This window comes from Oncorhynchus masou, chromosome 24 (assembly GCF_036934945.1).
Source record: "Oncorhynchus masou masou isolate Uvic2021 chromosome 24, UVic_Omas_1.1, whole genome shotgun sequence".
In the NCBI taxonomy this organism is placed as follows: Eukaryota; Metazoa; Chordata; class Actinopteri; order Salmoniformes; family Salmonidae; genus Oncorhynchus; species Oncorhynchus masou.
This window is the reverse complement of record NC_088235.1, coordinates 90,766,962-90,791,151: the sequence shown is the minus strand read 5'-3', so window position 1 is coordinate 90,791,151 and position 24,190 is coordinate 90,766,962. Positions and strand designations below refer to the sequence as shown.

At 43.5% G+C, this 24,190-nt stretch overlaps 2 protein-coding genes across 9 annotated transcripts; one reads left to right on the top strand and one right to left on the bottom strand.

Moving 5' to 3' along the window:
• Positions 1-2,272: 2,272 nt before the first annotated feature.
• On the bottom strand, positions 2,273-19,599 carry nek1 (NIMA-related kinase 1). Of its 6 annotated transcripts, none has more exons than XM_064935576.1 (35): positions 19,521-19,599; positions 18,789-18,937; positions 18,557-18,653; positions 18,055-18,152; positions 17,861-17,944; positions 17,702-17,769; positions 17,507-17,593; positions 16,885-16,939; positions 15,907-16,107; positions 15,713-15,785; positions 15,450-15,601; positions 15,180-15,251; positions 14,801-14,860; positions 14,669-14,716; positions 13,982-14,062; positions 13,627-13,853; positions 13,430-13,552; positions 13,174-13,276; positions 11,900-11,995; positions 11,595-11,768; positions 11,321-11,500; positions 11,170-11,229; positions 10,792-11,026; positions 10,498-10,626; positions 9,223-9,351; positions 8,955-9,125; positions 8,633-8,851; positions 8,403-8,508; positions 6,857-6,933; positions 6,560-6,783; positions 5,235-5,407; positions 4,767-5,083; positions 4,534-4,667; positions 4,292-4,424; positions 2,273-3,100 (listed from the first exon to the last, which is right to left on the bottom strand). In XM_064935576.1, exons 2-35 carry the CDS (start codon positions 18,903-18,905, stop codon positions 3,087-3,089), a joined length of 4,317 nt encoding a protein of 1,438 aa, XP_064791648.1. In that variant the 5' UTR covers positions 18,906-18,937; positions 19,521-19,599; the 3' UTR covers positions 2,273-3,086. The 6 variants fall into 6 exon arrangements, with proteins under 6 accessions (XP_064791648.1, XP_064791649.1, XP_064791650.1 ...); XM_064935577.1 differs by having other exon boundaries at positions 11,170-11,226; XM_064935578.1 differs by having other exon boundaries at positions 11,900-11,983.
• A 366-nt stretch (positions 19,600-19,965) lies between these two features.
• LOC135512989 (E3 ubiquitin/ISG15 ligase TRIM25-like) lies at positions 19,966-23,366 on the top strand. Of its 3 annotated transcripts, none has more exons than XM_064935568.1 (7): positions 19,966-20,788; positions 21,043-21,138; positions 21,284-21,517; positions 21,690-21,849; positions 22,051-22,092; positions 22,206-22,274; positions 22,596-23,366. In XM_064935568.1, exons 1-7 carry the CDS (start codon positions 20,195-20,197, stop codon positions 23,129-23,131), a joined length of 1,731 nt encoding a protein of 576 aa, XP_064791640.1. In that variant the 5' UTR covers positions 19,966-20,194; the 3' UTR covers positions 23,132-23,366. The 3 variants fall into 3 exon arrangements, with proteins under 3 accessions (XP_064791640.1, XP_064791641.1, XP_064791642.1); XM_064935569.1 differs by having other exon boundaries at positions 22,056-22,092; positions 22,596-22,685; XM_064935570.1 differs by lacking the exons at positions 22,051-22,092; positions 22,206-22,274; positions 22,596-23,366 and having other exon boundaries at positions 21,634-21,843.
• The last annotated feature ends 824 nt before the right edge of the window (positions 23,367-24,190 follow it).

Below are 24,190 nucleotides of genomic sequence, written 5' to 3'. Positions count from 1 at the left end.
TAGCACAAATGACAGATGATTGGTTAAAGAGTATGGATGACAGGAAGTTAGTTGGTGCAGTGTTGCTAGATTTCAGTGCTGCTTTTGATGTAATTGATCATGAACTGTTACTAGGTAAACTCAAATGTTATGGTTTTAAGTCTGCAGCTCTATCCTGGATGGAAAGCTATCTATCCAGGAGAAGGCAAAAATTGCTCTTTAATGTTAGATTTTCAAACAGTAAAGATATACACTGTGGTGTTCCTCAAGGAAGTTGTCTAGGCCCACTTCTCTACTCTAACTTTACTAATGATTTATCTTCAGTAATGAACAAAGCAAGAGTGGTCATGTATGCTGACGACTACAATGTATAGCACAGCATCAGAATGTAATGAGCTAACAGATGTACTAAGCAGTGAACTAAGAATGGTGTCTGAGTGGGTTGAAATGAACAAATTGGTGTTGAACATTTCTAAAACAAAATTTATTGTATTTGGTTCAAGATATATGCTTGCTGATGATCCCCAATTGAATTTGTTGATAAAGAGAACGCATGTAGAGCAAGTGAGAAAAAAACCCTACTAGGCGTCATGTTGGACACAGCTTTATCATGGTCAGAATACATAGATAATATTGTTATTAAGATGCTGTTACAAGAAAATGTTGTGATTATGTAACATCAAGTACACTGAATCAGGTGATTCAATCCCTGGTCCTATCACACTTAGAGTACTGTCCAGTTATATGGTCAATCCCTGGTCCTATCACACTTGGAGTACTGTCCAGTTATAGGGTCAATCCCTGGTCCTATCACACTTAGAGTACTGTCCAGTTATATGGTCATCTGCAGCAAAGAAAGATATAATAAAAGAACATCTAATGCGATAGACCATATGACTGGACAGGAAATAGAAAGCATCAACTGAATGTTAAATGTGCTTCCTTTCAGGTATTTTAATTGTCTGTATTGTGTACTTGTTGAATGTTTGTCAAGTCTTGATTTGTGGTTGTTTGTAATGTCTTGTTAATTGGTGTTGGTGTTTCATGCCCTCTTCACGACTTTCTTGGTGTTTGGACCATGATAGTTTGCTGATGATGTGGACACTTTAAACTCTCGTCGCACCCCACTACAGCCCCGTCGATGTGAATTTGGGTCATTACTGTAGTCCTCGTTCATCTCCTTTGTCTTGCTCATGTTGAGGGAGAGGTTGTTGTCCTGGCACCACAATGCCAGGTCTCTGACCTCCTCTATATAAGCTGTCTCATCATTGTCGGTGATCAGGCCTACCACCGTTGTCGTCAGCAAACTTAATGATGTTGGAGTCGTGCTTGGCCACGCAGTCGTAAGTGAACTGGGAGTACAGGAGGGGACTAAGCACGCACCTGAGGGGCCCCCGTGTTGAGGATCTGCGTGGCAGATGTGTTGTTGCCTACCCTTACCACCTGGGGGGGCGGCCCGACGGGAAGTCCAGGATCCAGTTGCAGAGGGAGGTGTTAAGTCCCAGGCTCCTTAGCTTAGTGATGAGCTTTGTGGGCACTATGGTGTTGAACGCTAAGCTGTAGTCAATGAACCACATTCTCACATAGCTGTTCCTTTTGTCCATGTTGTGAAAGGGCAGTGTGGAGTTCGATTGGGATTGCATCATCTGTGGATCTATTGAGGCGGTATGCAAATTGGAGCTGGTCTAGGGTTTCTGGGATGATGGTATTGATGTGAGCCATGACCAGCCATTCAAAGCACTTCATTGCTACCAACATGAGTGCTGCAGGCAGTAGTCATTTAGGCAGGTCACCTTTGCTTTCTTGGGCACAGGGACTATAGTGGTCCCTGTAGTCTGAGAATATTTGTTATTAGAATTTTGTCATTTAGTATGCCTTGGGTCAGGGGAAATCCACATTAGGGTTCTCCCACTGTAGTCTGATCGCAGCTGAACAGTGGTTCCTGATGGACAGGACAACACAGGCCTCTCCTGTGAGAGTCAACCCTCAGAGAGTTGCCTGTAGAGATGTAGGGCTCACCACATGCAGTGTCACAAAGTATATCACAACATAGTGATCCTTCATATAGTGGCTGGCAAAGCTTGATTGTGCAAGAGCTACAATTATCACCAGCGACCACACACACACTTCTGAGAAAAGCGCAATGAAAGGAATGTTTTTGAAAACGCAGCAGTCTGAAATGTAACCTTCTTAGTCCTTCTTGAGCGTAATGGATCTATGCAGAGTCATCATACAAAAACATGCAAAAATGCATACAGTAAAACACCAAACAAGACTTAAATCAAAACAAAGATTAGAAAAAAGCATTTATTTACAATATTTCCTTTATTATCAAATAAGAATAACGCTTTAAAATCGATATCATTACCAGTAATTTATATCTTTACAATTCTCTTAACAGAGTAACAATCTGACTTGACATAAAGCAAACAAGTAGCAGTCCCTTGCAGCTGCTACCATGCCAACATACAACATCCTTAAACAAAAAGTGATCTTCCTTTTGAGCTGAACACATATTTTTGGGTTAACGGAACAGGTAAGAAATGTGAAAATGCATTAGATAACATTTAGCTGTATGAAAAAGTAATTTTAAAAAAGGAGGTCCAACGGGTTTTTATGGAAAATATGTTTTGCACATTTATAGAAGTTGACCTGGTTTGTATTGTGAGGATGGTGACTGGGTGGTCCTAACCCCAGCATTAGGAATATCACATGTACAATCACCTGTTTGACCTTTAAATTGACCATTTAATATGGTGCTGGTCCATGAATATATTCCAACAGATACAGACAGATTTATGTTTGACGAAACCTTCCATTTAACTTTGGTTACCAGAAAGTATTTCTTGATAATGCACTTTCATATGAACATGAAGTTAAAAAAGAGTGAGTCCGGTGTTGTGTGGAAGTAGGAAATACAGACATCAGTGTACTAGATAGCCTATTCAATCATGCAACTGTGCCAGAGCCTGGCTCCAACCCCTCCCAGATCCATCTATGGCCCCAACCCTCCACGCAGAGTCGTCTACCACATGCAGTGCACCTTGGGAACACATCAGATGGCTAGCAGATTGTCAGAAGCTGCCAGTGGCTTGGACGCATATCCCCTATTCATCATTATCTAAAAGAGGAAGAGGATAGATAGATAGATAGATAGAGAGAGATGTGAAGTTGCATGTTAAAACCAATGAGTCATTAGATAGGCTGTAGCATGAGAGAGTGGCTGAGTACACTCAGAGCCCCAGGTCAAATCAGCTTTCTTAATCTGAGGTGCTGGGCAAAAAGCTGAGCACATCACTTTTGCAGTCTTTATTACTAAATTCATATTTCCATTAATCCCAAATCAGTGACCTTAAACCCTGAACACTATAAAAGGTGTGAATCTGGCACCCTACAAGACAAAACAACCATAACACAACATTCAACAGTATCACCCCCTTAGGCCCAACAGTCAAACACACTCCATTCAGACATGTAACGCTTTCAGAATCAATGGAGGCTCTGATCTTCAGCGACAGGTTAGACTAATTCCCCATTACAGGCAGACTTCAAGCAGCAGAGTAAAAGGAGTTTGAAATCAGAAGCCTTGAGCTTCAGAGAGAAAGCCTCCTGCCTGGTTCCATTAACATTACCATCTCTGCCTAAATGAAAGGGCTTGAGTCACACATCAGATCCAATAAAAATGGATCGAAAGGGAGGGAGCAAGGCTGTTAGAGACAAACACACCAGCACTGGACATCTACACAGAATAGAGTGGTAAGGGGGAGAGAAAGACAAGTGTTCATTTTATCCAAAGTGTTAGAGAGAACAAAACAAAGAGAGAACATAGAGATAGTCCAGAGAGAGCTTGAGAGCCGTCTGAAGCCTCTGCTCTCATGTCCTGGTGGAGTTCTGTTCTGTTCCATCACACACAAATTAAACACTCCATCTCCCCTCCATTCCCCCAGCATATGACAGCTGACTTGGCACAGGGGTGAGGCGGGGGAGACAGACAGAGAGTCTTTAGGGTGTGTTTCACGTCGACATAGTCCCTAAATGTCTGAGCCCGTGGGGCGTTAGGGGAGAATAGGATTGGGCAGATTAGATTAAAGGGTTTATTGGCTCGCTCACGCTGTCTAGCGCTCTGGGAAAACCTGTTTAAGAGGGAATCAGCATACTGGCTGAACACAACAATTAATAGAAAAACACATATGGGACCGTGATTTAAACATGAGGGAAAAGAGATCCATCAAAACAAAGGGGGAATAAGAGAAGGTGGGATACACACACACACACACAGAAAAACAAGGACTCAAACCCTCTTGATACTAACCCTCTTGGTAGGCTCCATCAGCCATGACCAGGTGAAGGATGTTGGGGTACAGGTGCTGGTGCTCAGTCCCCAGGATGTTCAGTACCATGTCGGGGCCCATGTCGATGTTCTCATCCTCATCTTCATGAATTGCCTTTAATGGTACAAGGACATCATGAAAATTCAATGACCATGTGTAATTGCTGTATGATAGATAATGAATGACTTCAGGAGGGTAGAGGGTAAGCAGGTCCCATTCATACCTTGATCTTGTTGTAGGCCTCTATAAAGTTCTCAAAGCCCATCTCCTGCTCCAGGTTAAACCGCAGCTCCTCCAGACGGCTGAATATGCTGTCCTGCTGTTCAGCCGCACCATCCTCCTCCTCACCACTGTCATCTGTTGTTCACACACAATCCTATTGACAATCTGCTTCTGGCTGCATGCATTGTAGCTACAGTATTGTGCATGTGGATGAAGGAAGGATTACTAATGTACCCGATTGCCATTCTTCATTGAGCTGGCTCTCACTGCTGTGGTGCTCCTCTTCTTCCAGTCCGTTGGTGAGTGTGTGTCCTACCTCTTCATCACCTGGACTCCCATTAGAACCCTCCTCCTCATCCACAGCCATCCCGTTCAGCTCCTCATCATCTTCATCCTCAGCAGGGTTGCCGTTAAAGCCATCACCTCCCTCTTCCTCTGGAGGACTACCAGAATTAGAGCCAGATCCCCCCTCATCTTCCTCGCTGCGCTCCTCCTGCAGAAGTCTCTCCATGGAGGCCCTTAACTCCCTCAAGTCATCATCCTCATACACACTGAGAGAACAGTTCATAGTACTCATAGCACATCATGTTTTCAAACTGCACAAAGGATGTTCCACATAACAGAGAAGTGAAATTGGGTTTCTTTGTATTCTACATATAGTCACTGTGTGTGTGCGCATGTGGAGTGCAATGAGTATCTTACTCTTCAGTCTCCGATTGTTCATCCTCTTTGGCCTCTTCTTCCTCCTCTTCCTCCATGTCCTCTATATCCAGATTGTTGTCATTGTCAGGGGCAACTGCCCCGTTGGCCCCTCCTGCCTCCTGTAGAGAGCTGAACAGTCTGCTGAGGTCTGGTAGAGAGCAGGTACGCAGCATCTGAGGACAAACAGTAAAGCACCGGTCACACACCCACCATGACTAAATAAATATCACAGATGCATATTTTTAGCACCAACTTTAGTTTTTGAAAGTTTGCAACAGGATTTGTTTTTTTGCCATAAGTTATAGTGCAGGTCAGGTGTCCAGAAGATCAAGGAAATTAATCAAATTGTAATCAAATTCCTTTTGGGGCGGCAGGGTAGCCTAGTGGTTAGAGCAGTGGACTAGTAACCGAAAGGTTGCAAGTTAACCCCTAGGCCGTCATTGAAAATAAGAATTTGTTCTTAACTGACTTACCTAGTTAAATAAAGATTTTTTTTTTATGTGAAAAATGCCTTTAACCTGGGGCCAGTTGAGGTGTCAGTTGGAGCATGTTCGAGGACATGTGTGCAGGTGTGTGTGCATGCGTGAGGCTGGCCAGTGGAGTGGCCTCTGGTATGATGACACATCAGGGATGTGGAAGAATTGCATTAATAACGCTTTGTCCAGGGAGAGCCATCGTTGAAAACACATACATGTAGGGCTCAAAGCTGGACCAGAGTACACACACGGATCAAAGTTAGAACTCTGACACACCCATTCCAACAAACAAATAACAGGGAGCTTCGCCTGTCTATCTCTGCACCTCTCTCCTCTGTCCCTGATGGATGTTATGAAAAATGCAGGAAGATAAATAGCCTCTCTCATCATGCCTTCTTCAGACCATGTGATTAATATGACTGGCACTATTCCAAAGCCCTTCATTAATAAAGACTGAATCAAAACCTAAAAATACCACAGAACCTCCACATTTCTCAGGCACAGGCAGAGTACATTTTCTAAACATCCTTTACAGCTGAACATCACCTTAGAGGATAGAATAAAATATCATATTAAATGGAAGGTACAGATCCTGTCATGTGATTGATATAGAATACTGGCTGATAGAAATTAACCAGCCAATTTCATTCACCTCTGAAAGATGTTGTTTGTTCATTTTATAAAAGGAGAATATGCTCGTTACTTGTGTTGTGTATTATAAGAGGATGTTCAGGGTCACCATAACAGTGCGATTATGTTAATAGTTATTCATAATTATTTAGCAATTCCACATCCATTCATTCTCCTTAGTTCTTATCTCCAGTCTCCTTGAGGAGAAGTGTTGTTCACCTTTGGGTTGTTGGCATCAAACTGGCCGGTGGAGAGGCCGATGAGGAGGGCATTGTGGTGTTTGGAGCGGAGAGGAGAGACGGAGCGAGAGCGTGAGGCTAGAGAAGAGGACGAGTCCTCCATGGACGACTGGGCTGACATAAGAACCAGAGCTGCAGTGCGGCGGTGGGCCGGTGAGGAGCACAGCTTCACAAACAGAGGTTCCTCATACACAGGTGCTATACCTAGAGGGAGGGAGGGAGGTGAGTATGGGACACCAAAGGCAGTTTAGTTCTAGAAGTGTCTCTCTCAGCTTACCGGAGGATTCAGGTTGCTTCTCTGCTTTCTCCCCAACCTCTTTGGTTTCTACTGGTGTTACTCTGCCCTCTGGTGGCCTAATAGGAGAATCATATACAAAATCAAGACATAATTCTTGATAATTGAGTTTCATGAACATTTCTTAAAACTACTTAGATGTCAACACCCCTGTACAGGGGATTTGCGTGGTTCTGGTACCAGTTCCGACTGACATTTTCAATTATAAATCGATCTGGTTCCCAGACACAGTATATTTTTGTGAAATCTAGGATGTGAAATCTGAAACCACTTGAAGCTGGGATGTCCCTCCTACCATTTAATGTGCTCTTCCAACTGTCCATCAACTCCTGGCTGAACAATATGTATCAGCCACTGACAAAGCAAATGCCTGCAATCCTTACACCGTCGTGCAGCTGGAGAGCGTTATTTCATCACTATAGCACATTCAGAGGTCGATTTATAGCCAGTAATCTAAAATAATTCCACTTTGTTTGTCATAGATGTACAAGATGTATATGAGATTAAAGGAGAGTGAGTTCCTAATTAGTTTTGGAAGCCAAGATAGAGATCTGTGTGACGTTCACAGCAGTGGGGGGGTGGATGTTTTGATCAAGAGAGACCTTGAGAAAATATGCACATTTTCTAAACACTAAACATACAAATCTTATAGTTAGTGGTTTTCTAATTTGATTATACTATATTAAGAAAGCAGATGAGCAATTTCAAGCCTTATTCATACAGTTTTGTTGAATAGGAAATACGTCATAAAATATTTCATATTTGAACTGTGTACTTGAGCTTGTGTCCTCCAAAGTGACTACACCTCAGCAATTTTATCAGAAAGGTGAGATTTGAGTATGCAGCATTACTAGTTATTGTTTATGGTCCTCTCATTATAATTGCTTTTGGGAATTACGTAGATTACATTTTAGGATACTAGTGGTCTAGGGGCTGTGCCACCAGAGACTCTGGGTTCGCACCCAGGCTCTGTCGCAGACGGCCGCGACCGGGAGGTCCGTGGGCGGACACACAATTGGCCTAGCATCGTCCGGGTTAGGGAGTGTTTGGCTGGTAGGGATATCCTTGTCTCATCACGCACCAGTGACTCCTGTGGCGGGCCGGGCGCAGTGCACGCTAACCAGGTTGCCAGGTGCACAGTGTTTCCTCCGACACATTGGTGCGGCTGGCTTCCGGGTTGGATGCGCGTTGTGTTAAAGAAGCAGTGCGGCTTGGTTGGGTTGTGTTTCGGAGGACGCATGGCTTTCGACCTTCATCTCTCCCGAGCCCATACGGGAGTTGTAGTGATGAGACAAGATAGTAGCTACTAACAATTGGATACCACGAAATTGGGGAGAAAAGGGGGTAAAATTTAAAAAAAGAAAATACTAATATTATATCTAAGCTTCATTACAGTTCAAGTCACATATTAGTCTAAAGGTACAGGTTTTTAATCCAATGTAAATCACATTAGGTCTTGATTAACTAAACCTATTTTTGGATTAGATTTCTGTAATCCAGCTCCAGTGGGGAGCCAGCAAACCCTCACCCCAGCGGCAGGGCTCGTTTCTCCCAGGCCTGCACTACTCCAGCTGGTGAATTTGAGGCCTGCTTTGGGCACTCCTCCAGGACCACTGACTCCAAGTCTGCTGGATCTGGAGAGAACAAGAGAACAACTGACTGAGTGATTTAGGTGGTGTTATATAATACACTGACTGCATGTCTCTGGATGAAGATCAGTATCTGACAACCTGTATAGTATGTAACCCACTCCCTCACCCTCCATCTCTATCGGTTTGGGTGGGGTCTTTAGCATCTCTTCTAATATAGCCTGCCTCTTCTCCTGACCCATCACGTCTACTGAGATTGTCCCCTCTTCCGGACCTTGGACCTCTGTGTTCTTAGCGACAGATATCACAGCAGGTGGGCTTGCCTCTGAATGCATCACTTCCTTAGTTCCACTCACACCAACCATCTTAGTCGTCTGATTCAAGTTGTCTGAATGGGAACCAATCAGAATCATTAGCACCAAGACGTTGAGTCTGTACGGAATGTGGTTGGTAATGGTAAGTGTGTGTTGGTGGGTATATTAAGGACTCGCCAGTGAGTTTCTCTTCACAGATGTTGACATTCCCCAGCAGCTGGGTAAGAGGCTGAAGCTCCGCCTCCTGTAAAACTCTCAGCACCTGAGAATCCGGGCTCCGCCCCCATGCTTTTCTAGGGGGGTCGTCCTGAAGCACATCCATCCGAATGACCTCACCCACTGTCTGTTCTACAACATACACAAACAGATATCTATTAGTATACATGTAGATATAGTCTGGATGTAGGAGATATTGTGCTGGAATGCATGCATCTCGGTTATTCACCAGCGGTCCTTATACAGGTATCCTCTAGGGTTTGCTGAGCTACAGAGAGAATAGACGGAGATCCAGCCTCCCATTTCTTCCTGTCCCCACCAGAGGACGGTCTCTCCTCTGGAGACAGAGCCTGAGAGCCTGGGGAGAAGGAGAGGAAGAGAGATGGAGCTCAGAATTAAAATGGTGAGAGTAAGGATCCACGGTTCTTGTCAATCCAGCAATTCATACAGGTCCTAGTCCTTTCTATAGCGGTGCCTCTTCAACCTCAGGAGGCTGAAGAAATTTGGCTTGTCACCAAAAGCACTCACAAACTTCTACAGATGCACAATCGAGAGCATCCTGTCGGGCTGTATCACCGCCTGGTACGGCAACTGCTCCACCCACAACCGTAAGGCTCTCTAGAGGGTAGTGAGGTCTGCACAACGCATCACCGGGAGCAAACTACCTGCCCTCCAGGACACCTACAGCACCCGATGTCACAGGAAGGCCATAAAGATCATCAAGGACAACAACCACCCGAGCCACTGCCTGTTCACCCCGCTATCATCCAGAAGGTGAGGTCAGTACAGGTGCATCAAAGCAGGGACCGAGAGACTGAAAAACAGCTTCTATCTCAAGGCCATCAGACTGTTAAACAGCCACCACTAACATGAGTGGGGCTGCTGCCAACACACTCAACTCGAGCCACTTTAATAATGGGAATTGATGTAAAATATATCACTAGCCACTTTAAACAATGCTACTTAATATAATGTTTACATACCCCACATTACTCATCTCATATGTATATACTGTACTCGATACCATCTACTGCATCTTGCCTATGCCGTTTTGTACCATCACTCATTCATATATCTTTATGTACATATTCTTTATCCCTTCACACTTGTGTGTATAATGTAGTAGTTTTGGAATGGTTAGGTTAGATTACTTGTTGGTTATTTTTTTATTTTACCTTTATTTTACTAGGCAAGTCAGTTAACAACAAATTCTTATTTTCAATGACGGCCTAGGAACAGTGGGTTAACTGCCTGTTCAGGGGCAGAACGACAGATTTGTACCTTGTCAGCTCGGGGATTTGAACTTGCAACCTTCCGGTTACTAGTCCAACGCTCTAATCACTAGGCTACCCTGCCACTAGGCTATTACTGCATTGTCGGAACTAGAAGCACAAGCATTTCGCTACACTCGCATTAACATCTGCTAACCATGTGTATGTGACAAATAAATTTGATTTGATTCTGTTTAAGAGTCCGGTTCTAGGAGTCAGATAGTATAACTCACCAGTCGTTCTGATACAGGTCTCTTCTAGAGTCTGCTGGGCTACAGAGAGAATAGATGGAGCTACAGCCTCCCACTTCTTCCTGTCCCCACCAGAGGACGGTCTCTCCTCTGGAGACAGAGCCTGAGAGCCTGGGGAGAAGGAGAGGAAGAGAGATGGAGCTCAGAATCAAAAGGGTGAGAGTAAGGATCCGCGGTTCTTGTCAATCCAGCAATTCAAACAGGTCCTAGTCCTTTCTATAGCGAACAAGATTCTGTTTAAGAGTCCGGCTCTAGGAGACAGATGGTATAACTCACCAGTCGTTCTGATACAGGTCTCTTCTAGAGTCTGCTGGGCTACAGAGAGAATAGACGGAGCTACAGCCTCCCACTTCTTCCTGTCCCCACCAGAGGATGGTCTCTCCTCTGCGATAGGCTGGCTCGGCTGGGGGGTGGGGCATAGTTCTTCTGAGGGTGTGGCTGACACCTCCTCCTCAGGGCTCTGGGCCTTCAAGTTCTGATTCAGTCTCCGGAGAATCTCCTTCTTCTCACTCTGAAGAAATCAACAATAAAACCAAACATATAGTCACTGTCTTACTATAAACCAAAAGGCACTGCAACCAACTAGCCTCAGTGTAAAATAGTAATTTTGTGAAGCAGCACTGTGCTGTATTGGAAGTTATTGACCCAACTCACCTTAATGACGTCCGTTTTAGGAAAGTCATCTTTAAAAGAGCTCTGCACAGACACAAGCTGCTGGGAGACAGACAAATGGGAGAAAGAAAGCATGTGTAATAAAAATGGAATAATGGAGGAAAATAACTGAAAGCTTTAAGTGTTTACTGACTGCTCCCACGTCCTTCAGAGCAGAAGTCATGGAGATGACAGGGGTGGGGGGTTTGGATGCAGGCTGGGCTCTAGCTACAACGTCCTGTACAGGGAGGGAGGGGCCAGGCCGAGGGGGAGGAGCTAGCTCTACTGCTACACCTCCTGCTACCATTCCAACCTTCACGCCTCGAGCTGCAAGCTGACAAAAACACACCACAATCAATGTTAGTGATTTTAATCCTACACATGCTGTACAATTGTAGCAGATGAGCTTGAGGAGTATGGGGACTTACGTGATCCTCCCAGGCTCTCTTTTCTCTCTCATAGGCCTCTCTCCTTTTTTTCTCTAGCTGCTCCTTCAACACAGCAGCACGGGCCTGCGCTTGGGCCTTCAGGGCTTCAATCTTCTTTCTCCTCAGCTCGGTCTCCTCACAGGACTCCTTGCCGTCTGAGCCATCACTGTCGTACTGGATTGATCACCCGAACAACCAAATGATGCCGCCATTACCCGCAAACAAAAATGCCAAAACATAACAGAAGTTCAGAGGCTGATTAAAAGGATGTTATGCTGATGTGTTCTAAAAGGGTGGAAGGATACCTTCACTCCTCGGAGGCGTGCTTTGATCTGCTGTCTCTCATTGAAGTTCTGTAGCCTGATCTGCCTCAGCCGGGACAGGTACTCCTGAGAACATAACTGCAGAAGTTATACTAACACACAAACAAAGAGTTCACATATTGCTTAGAGGCTACAGCATGGATCAGACTCACACAGGTTACACATCACATGACACAAAGCTATACAACATACACAAACAGATGACAAAATAATCCACTAAAATGGTTTCCTATAACAAATGACATTTAAGAACCGATGTAAAATCAGTCATCCACATACTTGATACTGCAAGAAAGACACTGGTGCAATATATAAAAACAAAAGCTTGAGTTACTCAAACACCTAAAAAGGAAACACTGGAGTTGCTTGAGATTAATTTATTCCATAAAAAAATGCTAAAAAAAAAAAGGGACAACATAATGTGCACAAAAATATGTTATGGAAAGGAGAAAAAAAGCTATTACTGGTGCACCAAATGTATGAGGTCTGAATCACACTTGTGCGTTGACACACACACCTGGTGACACAGTACATGCAATACAGGGAGTCGGACACTGGGAGGTGCTGCTGGGTGACTGCAGAGTTACAAGAATAATCCAATCAAAAAATATACAGTCCCAAAATATTAAGAAAGTCAGCAATCAGGTTTTCAAGAGTGTTTTGCATCATGATGATGTGGCAAGTGACAACTTGCTTTTTGAAAGCTCATCTAGAAAACTTGATTGCTGACTTGCAAAACATTTTGGGACTGTATCAACAGTCGATTAATGAACAAAATACAAAAAGATAGTTTTTAAGTGGATTATTCCTTTAAGGGGATGTGTCTGAGTGTAGTGTCATGCAGACACAACTGAAGAGGGCAAGCCAAACCCAGGCATGTTGTTATGAGTGAGGGATCAGATGGGGTGAGGCCGGCTGGACATCCAGAGCTGAGAGCTGGGCTCCTACCTCCTCCTCTTTGTTGGGTTTGGGCCTGCTGTAGCTGGACCGACCATAGATAGCTGCCAGGTTTTGCCGGGCACCCTGTTCACCGTTCAATTCAACCACATTTCACATGTATAAAAATGTGCTGCATTTTGTCCAAACTCCGGTAAGCATGCAATTCAACCTTGATTCCAGATCGACACTTTGGTTATTAACCATGACCATACAACAACCCCGTTATCTTTTGTGAGAACTTAACAGACTTTAAAGAGCCATCCTATTGTTCAGTGAGCAGAAGTATAGAAATGGGGGGCAGGAAGGAGAAAACGTACCAGCTGTCCCTCAGCGCGGACCTTGTTCAGCATGGCATCTCTCTTACGCTGCAGAAACTCCTGAACCTGATTGGCCCGTTCAACTGCTGCGTGACCCCGTTGCCTGGAGACAGTTAGGGAGGAGGTTATTTAATTGACTTAGTATTGATACAACATAAGGAATAACTAATAAATATGATCCAATATCAAGCAAAGCATTACTGCCAGTCAGAGACAGAGTAATGTTTTCTAGAATGGTTTGTGACCAACCACGGACCTGCTAACATGGGTTTGTTTGGTGACATACTCTAGCCTCCGTAGCTCTCTCTTCACCACATCAGGGTCTGGGAGACGAGCAGGGCCATTGGGCAGCACTGAGCTGGCAGCAGCTGGCAAACCCCTTACACATACAAAACAACACAATCAGTCACCTGAGTCAATAAATTACCCAAAGGAAATGATGGCTGAACCCACCTAACAGGAGTGTCTCCTCCTGCTGTGAATCCCTCTCTGGCACCCTCTTTGGGCTGAGGTTTGGCCAGCTGGTCCAGAGCAGCATGGTAGTGTTCATACGGGCCCCTGCTAGGGGAGAGTGGGGCAGGGCCTGGGGTGGGGCCCTGGGCAGGACATGGAGCAGGAAGCAGGGGCTCTGGGACAGGAGCTGCAAACCCAGCCATCATACCACCACCTCCTACAAAACACTGGGGACAGATAACACAGTGAGTTAGAGAGGAGAAGCTTTGATTGATGATAAAACATCTCCAGTGTAGTGAGACTAATGAAGTGAAACCACAGTAGATGATGATGATGGGGGGGGGTCATTCTGTACCTTCCTCTCTGGACTGCTGCCTCCACTAGAGCTCAGGACGTGCCTCCAGCCCTGCTCTCGAGCTCGGTTGATCCGGTTTATCTGGGGGGTCAAAGTTCACTAGTCACTATAAGCATTACATGAAATGCTTAAGTTTGATCGTCACTACTGTAATGTCATAATGTTACAGTGTAAATAACTACTGTTTACGGTTATACTACCCCCACTGTCAAGGAAGGCCCTAAAAATGGTCAAAAGACTCCAGCCACCCAAGTCAGAGACTGTTCTCTCTGCTACCGCATGGTAAGCAGGACCGATGCACCAAGTCTGGAACCAACAGGACCCTGAACAGCTTCCACCATCAAGTCATAAGACTGCTAAATAGTTAACCAAATAGCTACCTAGACTTTCTGGAATGGCCCCCTTTTGACTCATCACATACGCTGCTGCTATTGCTTATTAGCTATCCTGTTGACTAGTCACTTTATCCATATGTACCCGTCTACTTCAATTACCTCATACACCTGCACATCGACTCAGTACTGGTGTTCAGTGTATTTAGCCAAGTTATCGTTACTCATTGTGTAGTTATACCTAGTGTTGTTATTTTTTCTATTATTTTTCTCTCTGCATTGTTGTGGGGCCCGTAAGTAAGCACTTCACTGTTCTTTACGAAGCACGTGGCAAATAACATTCGATTTGACTCACCTTTTCCCGCTCATATCTCTTCATCTGTCCAGCCTTCAACAGAAACATCTGAAGAACAAATAAAGATGAACAATCTGAAGTTTCATATTTCAGATGTAATACAGTATATCAAATGCTAGACACCCAGCTGACCTGCTCCCTCTGTTTCCTCTCTTTCTCAATCAGCTCCATCCTTTTCTTCCTGGCACCTTCCTGTAGTGTAAACACAATAGTCAACATGAAACCACAAACTTACTAAGACGCAAGAGGTTCACTGCTATAGAACAGGTATACAAGGAGGGGGGAAAAAAGAGCAGGTTAGGAGAAAGAGGGGTGTAGAAGAGGGAGGGCTATTCAAACTGTCTGGAAGAGGAGAAGTGGGGGGCAGCACTCTGTTTGGATGAGTGATGATGAGGAAGAAAAAAGGATGTACGTCAGGAGGGAACTTTATGTGGGTGGGGTAATGGAAGGAAGAAGAGGAGTTGCAGGGGTTAATACAGGTTACAGGAGGCGCTCTCTCTGTTGTAGCTACCTCATATTTCCTCCTCTCTTCCTCCACTCGACTCACTCTCCTCTGGGGTGCTGCTGGGAGGGGGACGGGGGCCTGAGCAACATATAACACTGGGGTTCAGACTCAGAGGACACACACACACACACACACATGCCCATCCATGTCCCACTGAGGTGTAACATGACAGACATCTGTCTCAGTGGAGGGGCAGTAGACAATGATGAACAGCCAGTATAGGATCATCCTGTTGAGAAGGCTGAAAGACGTCACTGGCTCTCTTCCAGTACTAACCATCTTGTGTTTGACAGCTGGTTTCCACTCGGCAGGTTTCATGGCTGCATCTGAGGCTTTCCTGACATTTAAAGGCACTCCATATTTGGCGGCTGGTTTGGTGATCTTCTGGGCTGGAGTTACAGGCATGGGAGCAGGGGCACGACGCTTGGCTAGAGAGGGTAAGAAAGATACTACATTACAAAGTTGAGGTTCTTGGTGTAAGAGTGAGGCATGTGTATTCATTCAAATGTGTTAGCATTTTATGTGGTGTGTGTGTTTACCTGATGCCGCCTGCGCCACACCTGCTTTAGGCTGCTTGTGGAGGAAGCTATGGCTGAATTCCTGAGCGATAATCTGAATGGGAGAAAACCAAACGTCATATTGTTGTACTGAAAAGACTAGATTCACAGTGTGTGTATCATACTGTCAAAGGGCTAACAGTCCCTGTGACCTTGTGTGTGTGTGTGTATCCTACCTCTGGGGTGAGGAACCTGAAGATTCTGTGGGAGAGGAAGGGTTTGTCGAGGATAGAGCTGACAGAGGGTCTCTCCCGGGGGTTGCGTCTGAACAGCTGGCCCATGAGAGAGCGAAGGTCCTGGGAGTAGTGGATCGACACAGGGGGGTACGAGCCCCGGATGATCTTCAGAACCAGGTTCTTCATATTACCTGCCTCAAACTAAGAGGGAACACACACGGTATACTTCCTTAATAACTAAAATAGCAAGCCAGACACACCCAAAGGGAATGACTGATTACACAAATGGCCTCTTCTGACATTATGAATAGTGGTCCTGTGTGGCCCAGCTGGTAGAGTATAGTGCTTGCAATGCTCGGGTTATAGGTTTGATTCCCACAAGGGACCAGTACAAAAGTCTGAAAATGTGTGCACTCACTAATGTAAGTTGAAATCAAATCAAATTTTATTTGTCACATACACATATTTAGCAGATGTTATTGCGGGTGTAGCGAAATGCTTGTGTTTCTAGCTCCAACAGTGCAGTAATATCTAACAAGCAATTAACAATTTCACAACATATACACACAAATCTAAAGTAAAGGATTGGAATTAAGAATATATAAATATTAGGCGAGCAATGTCAGAGCGGCATAGACTTAGATACAGTAGAATAGAATGCATATGAGATGTAATGCAGAATATGTAAACATTCTTAAGGTGACTGTCGCTTTGGATAAGATTGTCTCCTTAATAACTCAAATGTATAAATGTAATTAATATTATTAGACCTTTTTAGAATTAAACAGACCACGTACTCAGCAGATATGATCAGCCATTAAAAAAGACTATCTGAAACACAACTGACTCCAGAGAGAATCATCATGCATTATATATGGGAGAGAGTGAGCGTTCATATTGTGCCTGCCCCATGTTCACTCTGTTACTGACTTTAAGACACACCTAAACACACACACACACACACACACATATACTTACTGCATGCTTTAGCGTGCACATTTCATACAGGACACACCCCAGGGCCCAAACATCACTGGAGGAGTGAAAGGGAAAGAAAGAGAGCATACAGATGGAGAGAGGAGGGATAGGTTCTCTGGGATTGGTACATTACATTCTTGCTCACACAGTATTGCACATACATTATTGCTAAAGATGCTTTTCTACACATTAGCTAAGGTGGAAAGAAAGGCACTCCTGGTAACAAGAAGACAACCATAGGCTGCTGTAGTGTGAGGCTGCATGCTACAGTTCATTAAGACAAATACAGACTCATGTAACTGAGGTTGATTAGATTACATGATGCATATTTAAATAGGTTAGAATCAATACAGGTGTCCTGCCCAGGACTCTGGATGTACACCAGCCAGGAAGTTGACTCCATAAAGGCTGTACATGACACCATTACATAATCATAGTGGTGTAGCCAATGACTCAATGACTCTGCATTATTCTGAGTGTGTGTGACACATTTAATGATTCAACTCTGCACCCTTTAAATGGTAGTTACAAACTCACATTGACATACACAAAGAGAGAATCCTAAAAGTTCACATCCCATCATGAGACAATGCCCCCTCAACCAGATATGGGTGCAGGTTACCTTTTGTTGTTGTACGGTTTGTTTTCACAAATCTCAGGTGACAAGTAGTATGGCGTCCCGATACATGTCCTGGCTAGCTCCACAGTACTGAGAAAGAGGATTGTGGAGTTACTGAAATGGAGATGAACATTGCAAAGAAGTTGCCCCCTTTTCACTAAACACGGGATAGATTCTTTAGTATGTTGTATGACTCACCTATTCAGCACCCTGGCAATCCCAAAGTCTCCTAGCTGTATGGTTCCATCTTTGGTCAGAAATATGTTCTAAAAGTTCCAAACCATATATGTATGATGAGTAATGTGTACTACAGTATGCTGAAAATTCAGGGGACAGGGTCTCTAACTTCTTATTTACCTGTGATTTGATGTCTCTGTGGAGGATCTTACGGTCATGTACATGCTTCAAGGCGAGGCATATCTGCACCAACCAATCCAGGATCTATAAAGATACAGACAGAGTCAAACGCATGTTCATGACATCCATCCATCCATCCATCCATGACAAAAATCTGTCTATGGGGGCATTTTCTCCTGCCTCTTATGTTTTACCTGCTCCTCAGGGAACTGCACTCCTTTCTGAGAGTTGATCGTCTTGAATAGGTCTCCCCCCTCACAGTAATCCATTACAATGTACAGACATCCACACTCTAGAAAAGACACAGAGAGAAGGCATTGGTTCAACCAACCTGTCTGTGTTACACTGTGCTAGAAGACACATAAACCTAATTATTAGATCTCCCTGGCCAGGCTGAAGTTAAACACACACTACAGGATTGAATCTGGAGGGAGAGGTCTGTCTAGTTCTAGTTTCATTAATGAGCCAGACAGATAATCTACTTCTTTTCTGGAAGCTGCTGCCAAGTCTCACACATCAACTGAGATTGATCACGTTGCTTCATCAGAAATCACACCACAGGTGAAGGGCTCTGTATATTACAACCCTAAAGTCTCAAGGAAAATGATATAGGCAGAGGCATTCTGGCCATCACTGCTGACTATTGACCTCTGAACTGGGGTCACTGGATTGCATGGTGCACAGGTTGTTGCGTACCTTCAAAGGACTCTTTGTACTGGACGATGTTGGGATGGCTCATGTTGGCCAGAACAGCCACTTCTTTACGGGACTCCTGTCTCTCTTTACTAGACATCTGCCATAGAAAGTGAGACAAATGGAGAGGAAAAAGAAGACATTGATAATATCATATTATGGGTGGAATATAATTTCCATAACATCATGTAGGGCTAAATGGAAATTATGTCATATACGGTTCTCTGTGGCTTACCCGGGAGATGCCAATCTCTTTGATGACATACTGTTTTCCATCCTCCCTGGATTTGACGAGAATTGCCTTCCCGAAGGAGCCCTCCCCAATCTTCCTCACCTTTTCATATTTATCCATGTCTCTGAAACAGATGACTCCTCATTCTGGGGCTGGTAGGACACAAAAACACCGTTTTTTTACTCACCACCAAAAGTATGTGGTCACATGGAACGTTTTCAGAATAACTACCTTTGGGCTACTGTACTATTCTATAAACCACTGTAAGGATATATGGGCTGCCTGCTTTGTATTCGTTGTCCATTATTGATGTTGATGATGTTGATTCAAGGAGTAGAGTGTAGTGGTGCAGGTGTAGTAAGTTTCCATCATTTAAAGCTTACATCATTAATACGAATTTACACGAGACCCTCTGTGTTTACCCCGCCCGCCCCCGCCCCAAAATACATGATTTGGTATTTATTTTGATCGAATGCTGTCAATGTTGGGCTACATTATCATGAACTGACTGTTCTCATTCCCATGCTATGATAAGGATGGGCCTGCTGGACAGTGCTAGTAGCTAGCTAGTTGACAGCCTGGCACCTAGCTAGTATGAGGCTGAGGATGAATGAGAGCTCTCAAAAACACACGCCTTGAATTTGAATGAGAGTTTGACAGCCACTAAAAAAGCTCCGTTGTCAGTCTGTCAACACACGCTTTGAAATCGTAGAAATTTAGCTCAAATGTACTTACCACTAAGATATTTGATGCATCGTATCAGAGATCTCCGTACTGCTACAAAATGCCCCGTGCGCTCTCTATCTAACTACAGTGGTGCAATGATTTCGTTTCATTGGTCGACTCCACAAAATTCCCGTTCCTAGCGGCTAATAAAACAGTCAATCAAAAAGTAAGCCGGGGAACTGGGTCGTCACTAGTTACCATATCCACAAAGTCCTAAAACCCGCCTATTGCCAAAATGTATATTTTTTAAATCTGATTTTAAAACTATCCCTAAACCTAAAATTAACCACACTGCTAACCTTATGCCTAGCCCTAACCTTAAATTAAGACCAAAAAGCAAATGTTTGTTTTCATGAGTTTTTACGATTTAAACCCTTTTATAATTTTGACTTTGTGGCTGTGTTATCTAGTGGAAAATGGTGTACATGGTTTGTATGTGAGTTTGTTGAAGTGGATGTTCTCCGTAGCAACCATAAGGCGCAAAGAAAAATAGTACTGCAGCTAGTTTCTCTGAGAGAAGAGAAACTATCTTTCACGCCCCAGTTGGAGATCTTGATAAAACCACACCCCTCAGCGGTGTTGTCGAAACAGGAAATATAATTTTTCAAAACCATTTGGAATTCAGATAGTTGCACTTCCCCTCGTACCAGCCCGGACATACATACATTATTCTCGGCCACAAAATGGCTGAGTCGTATGCATTATTTGGGGAAGACCAATTCTCTTGTTCAATCTGTCTGGATCTACTGAAGAACCCTGTGACCATTCCTTGTGGACACAGTTACTGCATGGGCTGTATAAAGGACTATTGGGATCTAAATGACCGCATGGGTGTCTACGTCTGCCCTCAGTGCAGACAGACCTTCACCCCAAGGCCTGCTCTGAGCAAAAATACCATGTTTGCAGAGGTAGTGGAAAGACTGAAGAAGATTGAAGAATTCCAAGCTGACCCTCACGTTCCTTGTTATGCTAAACCAGGGGATATTGAGTGTGATGTCTGTGGTGGGAGAAAACAGAAAGCCATTAAGTCTTGTCTTCTGTGTCTGGCCTCATACTGTGAAACACACCTCAAGCTTCATGACAAACTCAACCCTGGAAAACGACACACACTTGTGGAAGCCTCCATACAGCTTCAGGAGAAGATCTGCTCTCAGCATGACAAACTACTGGAAGTTTACTGCCGTACTGATCAACGTTGTATCTGTTATGAGTGTTTGATGGGTGTACACAAAGGCCACGAAACAGTTTCAGCTGCAGCTGAAGGCACTGCAAAACAGGTATGCTGTTTTTACATGTTGTGTATGAAAATGTATGTGGAATAAAATTGCTGAATTTAAACTGCAGTTTATGCATCAGTATCAACACTGATAACAAGGAAAGGACTTTGAGTCCGAAGTGCACACAGCTATCAAAACAGTAAAGAATAAACAGTCCACCCTTACTGTTTAAAGTGCCATTACAGTTAATAAAGTTTATGCCCTCTGATTCCAATCACATGCACCTTTTACTCATGAGCATTTTGATTCTACAGAAAGAACTGAAGGAGACACACAGGAAATACAAGCAAATAATCGCCAGGAAAGAGAAGGAACTATTGTGGTTGAAGCAGGCCATGAGGTCTCTCACAGTGAGTATTAATGAGAGAACTACAACAGCTGACAACTCAAACTCTGCTCCAATTATCTGATAAATTCAGTGTTCAGAGCTGCGTGTCGGGCCTGATTCAAATTGAGACTGCTCCTTTCTCTGTCTGTGTGTGTGTGTCCCAACAGTACTCCGCACAGATAGCCGTGGAAGACAGTGACAAGGTCTTTACTGAAATGATCTGCTCTGTTGAGAAGTGGTACTCAGATGTGAAAAGACTGATCAGATCACAGGAGAAGGCTGCTGTTGGCCCGGCTGAGGAGCAGATTGACCAACTGCAAAGGGAGATTTTAGAGCTGAGGAGGAGAGATACTGAGCTTGAGCAGTTGTCAAAAACAGAAGATTTTATTATTTTCCTCCAGGTAATATTGACATTAACAAGACTCCTGGGTGCGATGACTCTTGTAACAAATTATGATTTTGGGGCCAAATTCACACGGAATGCCCCTGGTACTTTCTTCCACTTTGAATCTGACAGGACTCAGGACCCAACTTGAATATGAAGATTGTGTGTGTGTGTGTGTGTGTCTTTAGAGATGTCAATCTGTCCCAGCCCTCCCTGGATATGGAGACACATCCATCATCAATGTGAGTCAGCAAGTCTCTTTTGAAGGTGTGAAGAAAACTGTGGCTGAGCTGAAACAGCGATTGGAGGACTTCTGCGAAGGGGCCTTTGCAAACATCTCTAAAAAAGGTTTGCAACAAACCAGACTTGTCAAATCCCTTGTTACATTCAAACCATCTCCACTGACCAATCTCTAGCTTTCATTTATTTAATTGAGTAAAAATAATAATACAAAAGTAATAAACACGACCTTCTGTATACATATCTGAATCTGTATAGAATTACTCTACATTGCTATACTCACTAGGTCTATATCTCTGTTTTCCACAGTACAGGATATTCATATTCTGCAGGCATCAAAGCCTTGTCCACGTGAGTCCATTTCCACCATACATTTACACAAAAATCCCATCAGCACAATCACAGCTGAGCTTGAGACCATGTAACATTATTTATTGTAGTTAATTATTTCTGTATCCCTCTAGCTCTACCCCAGGTAACAGACAAGTGTGTGGAGAGTAAAGAACCAACAACAAGAGAGGAGTTTTTGAAATGTAAGTACAGTATAGACAGACAGACACAGATCATGTTTGAGTTTATTTTTATTTTTACAGGGACAGTGCACATTAATCAACGTTTCAGTAAAAGTGCCAGTTTTAGCCAGCCGGCTAGTTTTCAACCGCAGTCCCTGGGCAGGTTATTAAAAACAATTACAATATAGACAATAGCAACATAGAACAAGCAAGACATAGCAACATAGGACAAACAAGACGTAGCATACAGACAGAGCAAAAAATGTCGTTTTGTACTGGGAAAGACAGACAGAGAACAGGTCATTTTGTTCTGGTTCCTCATATCTGCTTTCTCTCCATCAGATGCCTGTCAGCTCACATTGGACCAAAACACTGCACATAAAAACCTCCTTCTCTCTAAGGACAACAAAGTGGCTGGATGGAATGATTTTGCACTGCCTTATCCTGACCACCCAGATAGATTTGATAACATGCCTGTGGTACTGTGCAGAGAGGCTTTGACAGGGCGCTGTTACTGGGAGGTTGAATGGGATGGAATACAGGCTATCATAGCTGTATCATATAAGGGGATAAACAGGAAAAAAAACCTCAGCCCCCCTGATGCATTCTCCAAATTTCTAGAATTTTATGAACAATCCTGGAGTTTGGACTGGAATATAGCCCAAGTCTGTGAGAATAAGAAACAGATTCAACTAACTGCTTGGTCCTCTAGGAGAATAGGACTGTTCTTGGATCACAAGGCAGGAACTCTAGCATTTTACAACATTGCTGATAAAATGACCCTCATCTATAGAGTAAAAACAACATTCACTCAACCACTCTATCCTGCTTTCTGGATCAAAATACAGTCCAAGATAAAATTGTGCCCCCTGAAATAAATTTAAATGGCTGATTACAACCCAATCCATTTGCAGAGTAGGGCAAGGCAGAATGAGTAGTTTACATGTATCTTCAAACTGTTTATTGTACATTGAGAAAAATATGGGAATTGTGTATAATGTGCATTTTTTTAAAAACTGCATTCCACCAAGTATACAAATGATTTTATGAAAAAAGTGGTAATTATACTACCTACTTTTATGCAAGAATGAAATAAATAAATCAATATGCTAACAGCTGTGTCAATGTTTCCTTTAAAATAAAATTTAATATTTGGAGGGATTTATTAGGCCTATATTGTCAGACTTATACAACATTGATTAAAATTCTTAATCTATTTATAAAACAGATATCTTCCAATGTGGTACAGAGTTGTTGAGAACTGATGATATATTAGGCAACTCACAGTAACATGAAAATCCCAGCATCTCACACACTAGACCGGTAGTAGTCCATGATATACAGTAACATGAAAATCCCAGCATCTCACACAAATAGTTGAGGAGGATCTTCCACAACTGGCTCACATTAAACAACACGTCCATTACACTCTGTCAGCAAAAGTGAAAACTAACAAACCAATGTCCAATGCAGTGTAGTTCATTTATAAAATCCTAAAGATGCAAAGAATGATGCACAACAAAAATATATTTTGGTTTCCAACACCACCGACTCTGTCACAGGTGGCCATGAGGTGGGGTTAAGATGGCGGACAGGAAAAAAAGGGAGAAAAGTGGAACATAATCTCAGCAAAAAAAGAAACGTCCCATTTTCAGGACCCTGTCTTTGAAAGATAATTTGTAAAAATCCATATAACTTCACAGATCTTCATTGTAAAGGGTTTAAACAGTGTTTCCCGTGATTGTTCAATGAACCATAAACAATTAATGAACATGCACCTGTGGAACGGTCGTTAAGACACTAACAGCTTACAGACGGTAGGCAATTAAGGTCACAGTTATGAAAACTTAAGACACTAAAGAGGCCCTTCTACTGACTGAAAAACACCAAAAGAAAGATGCCCAGGGTCCCTGCTCATCTGTGTGAACATGCCTTAG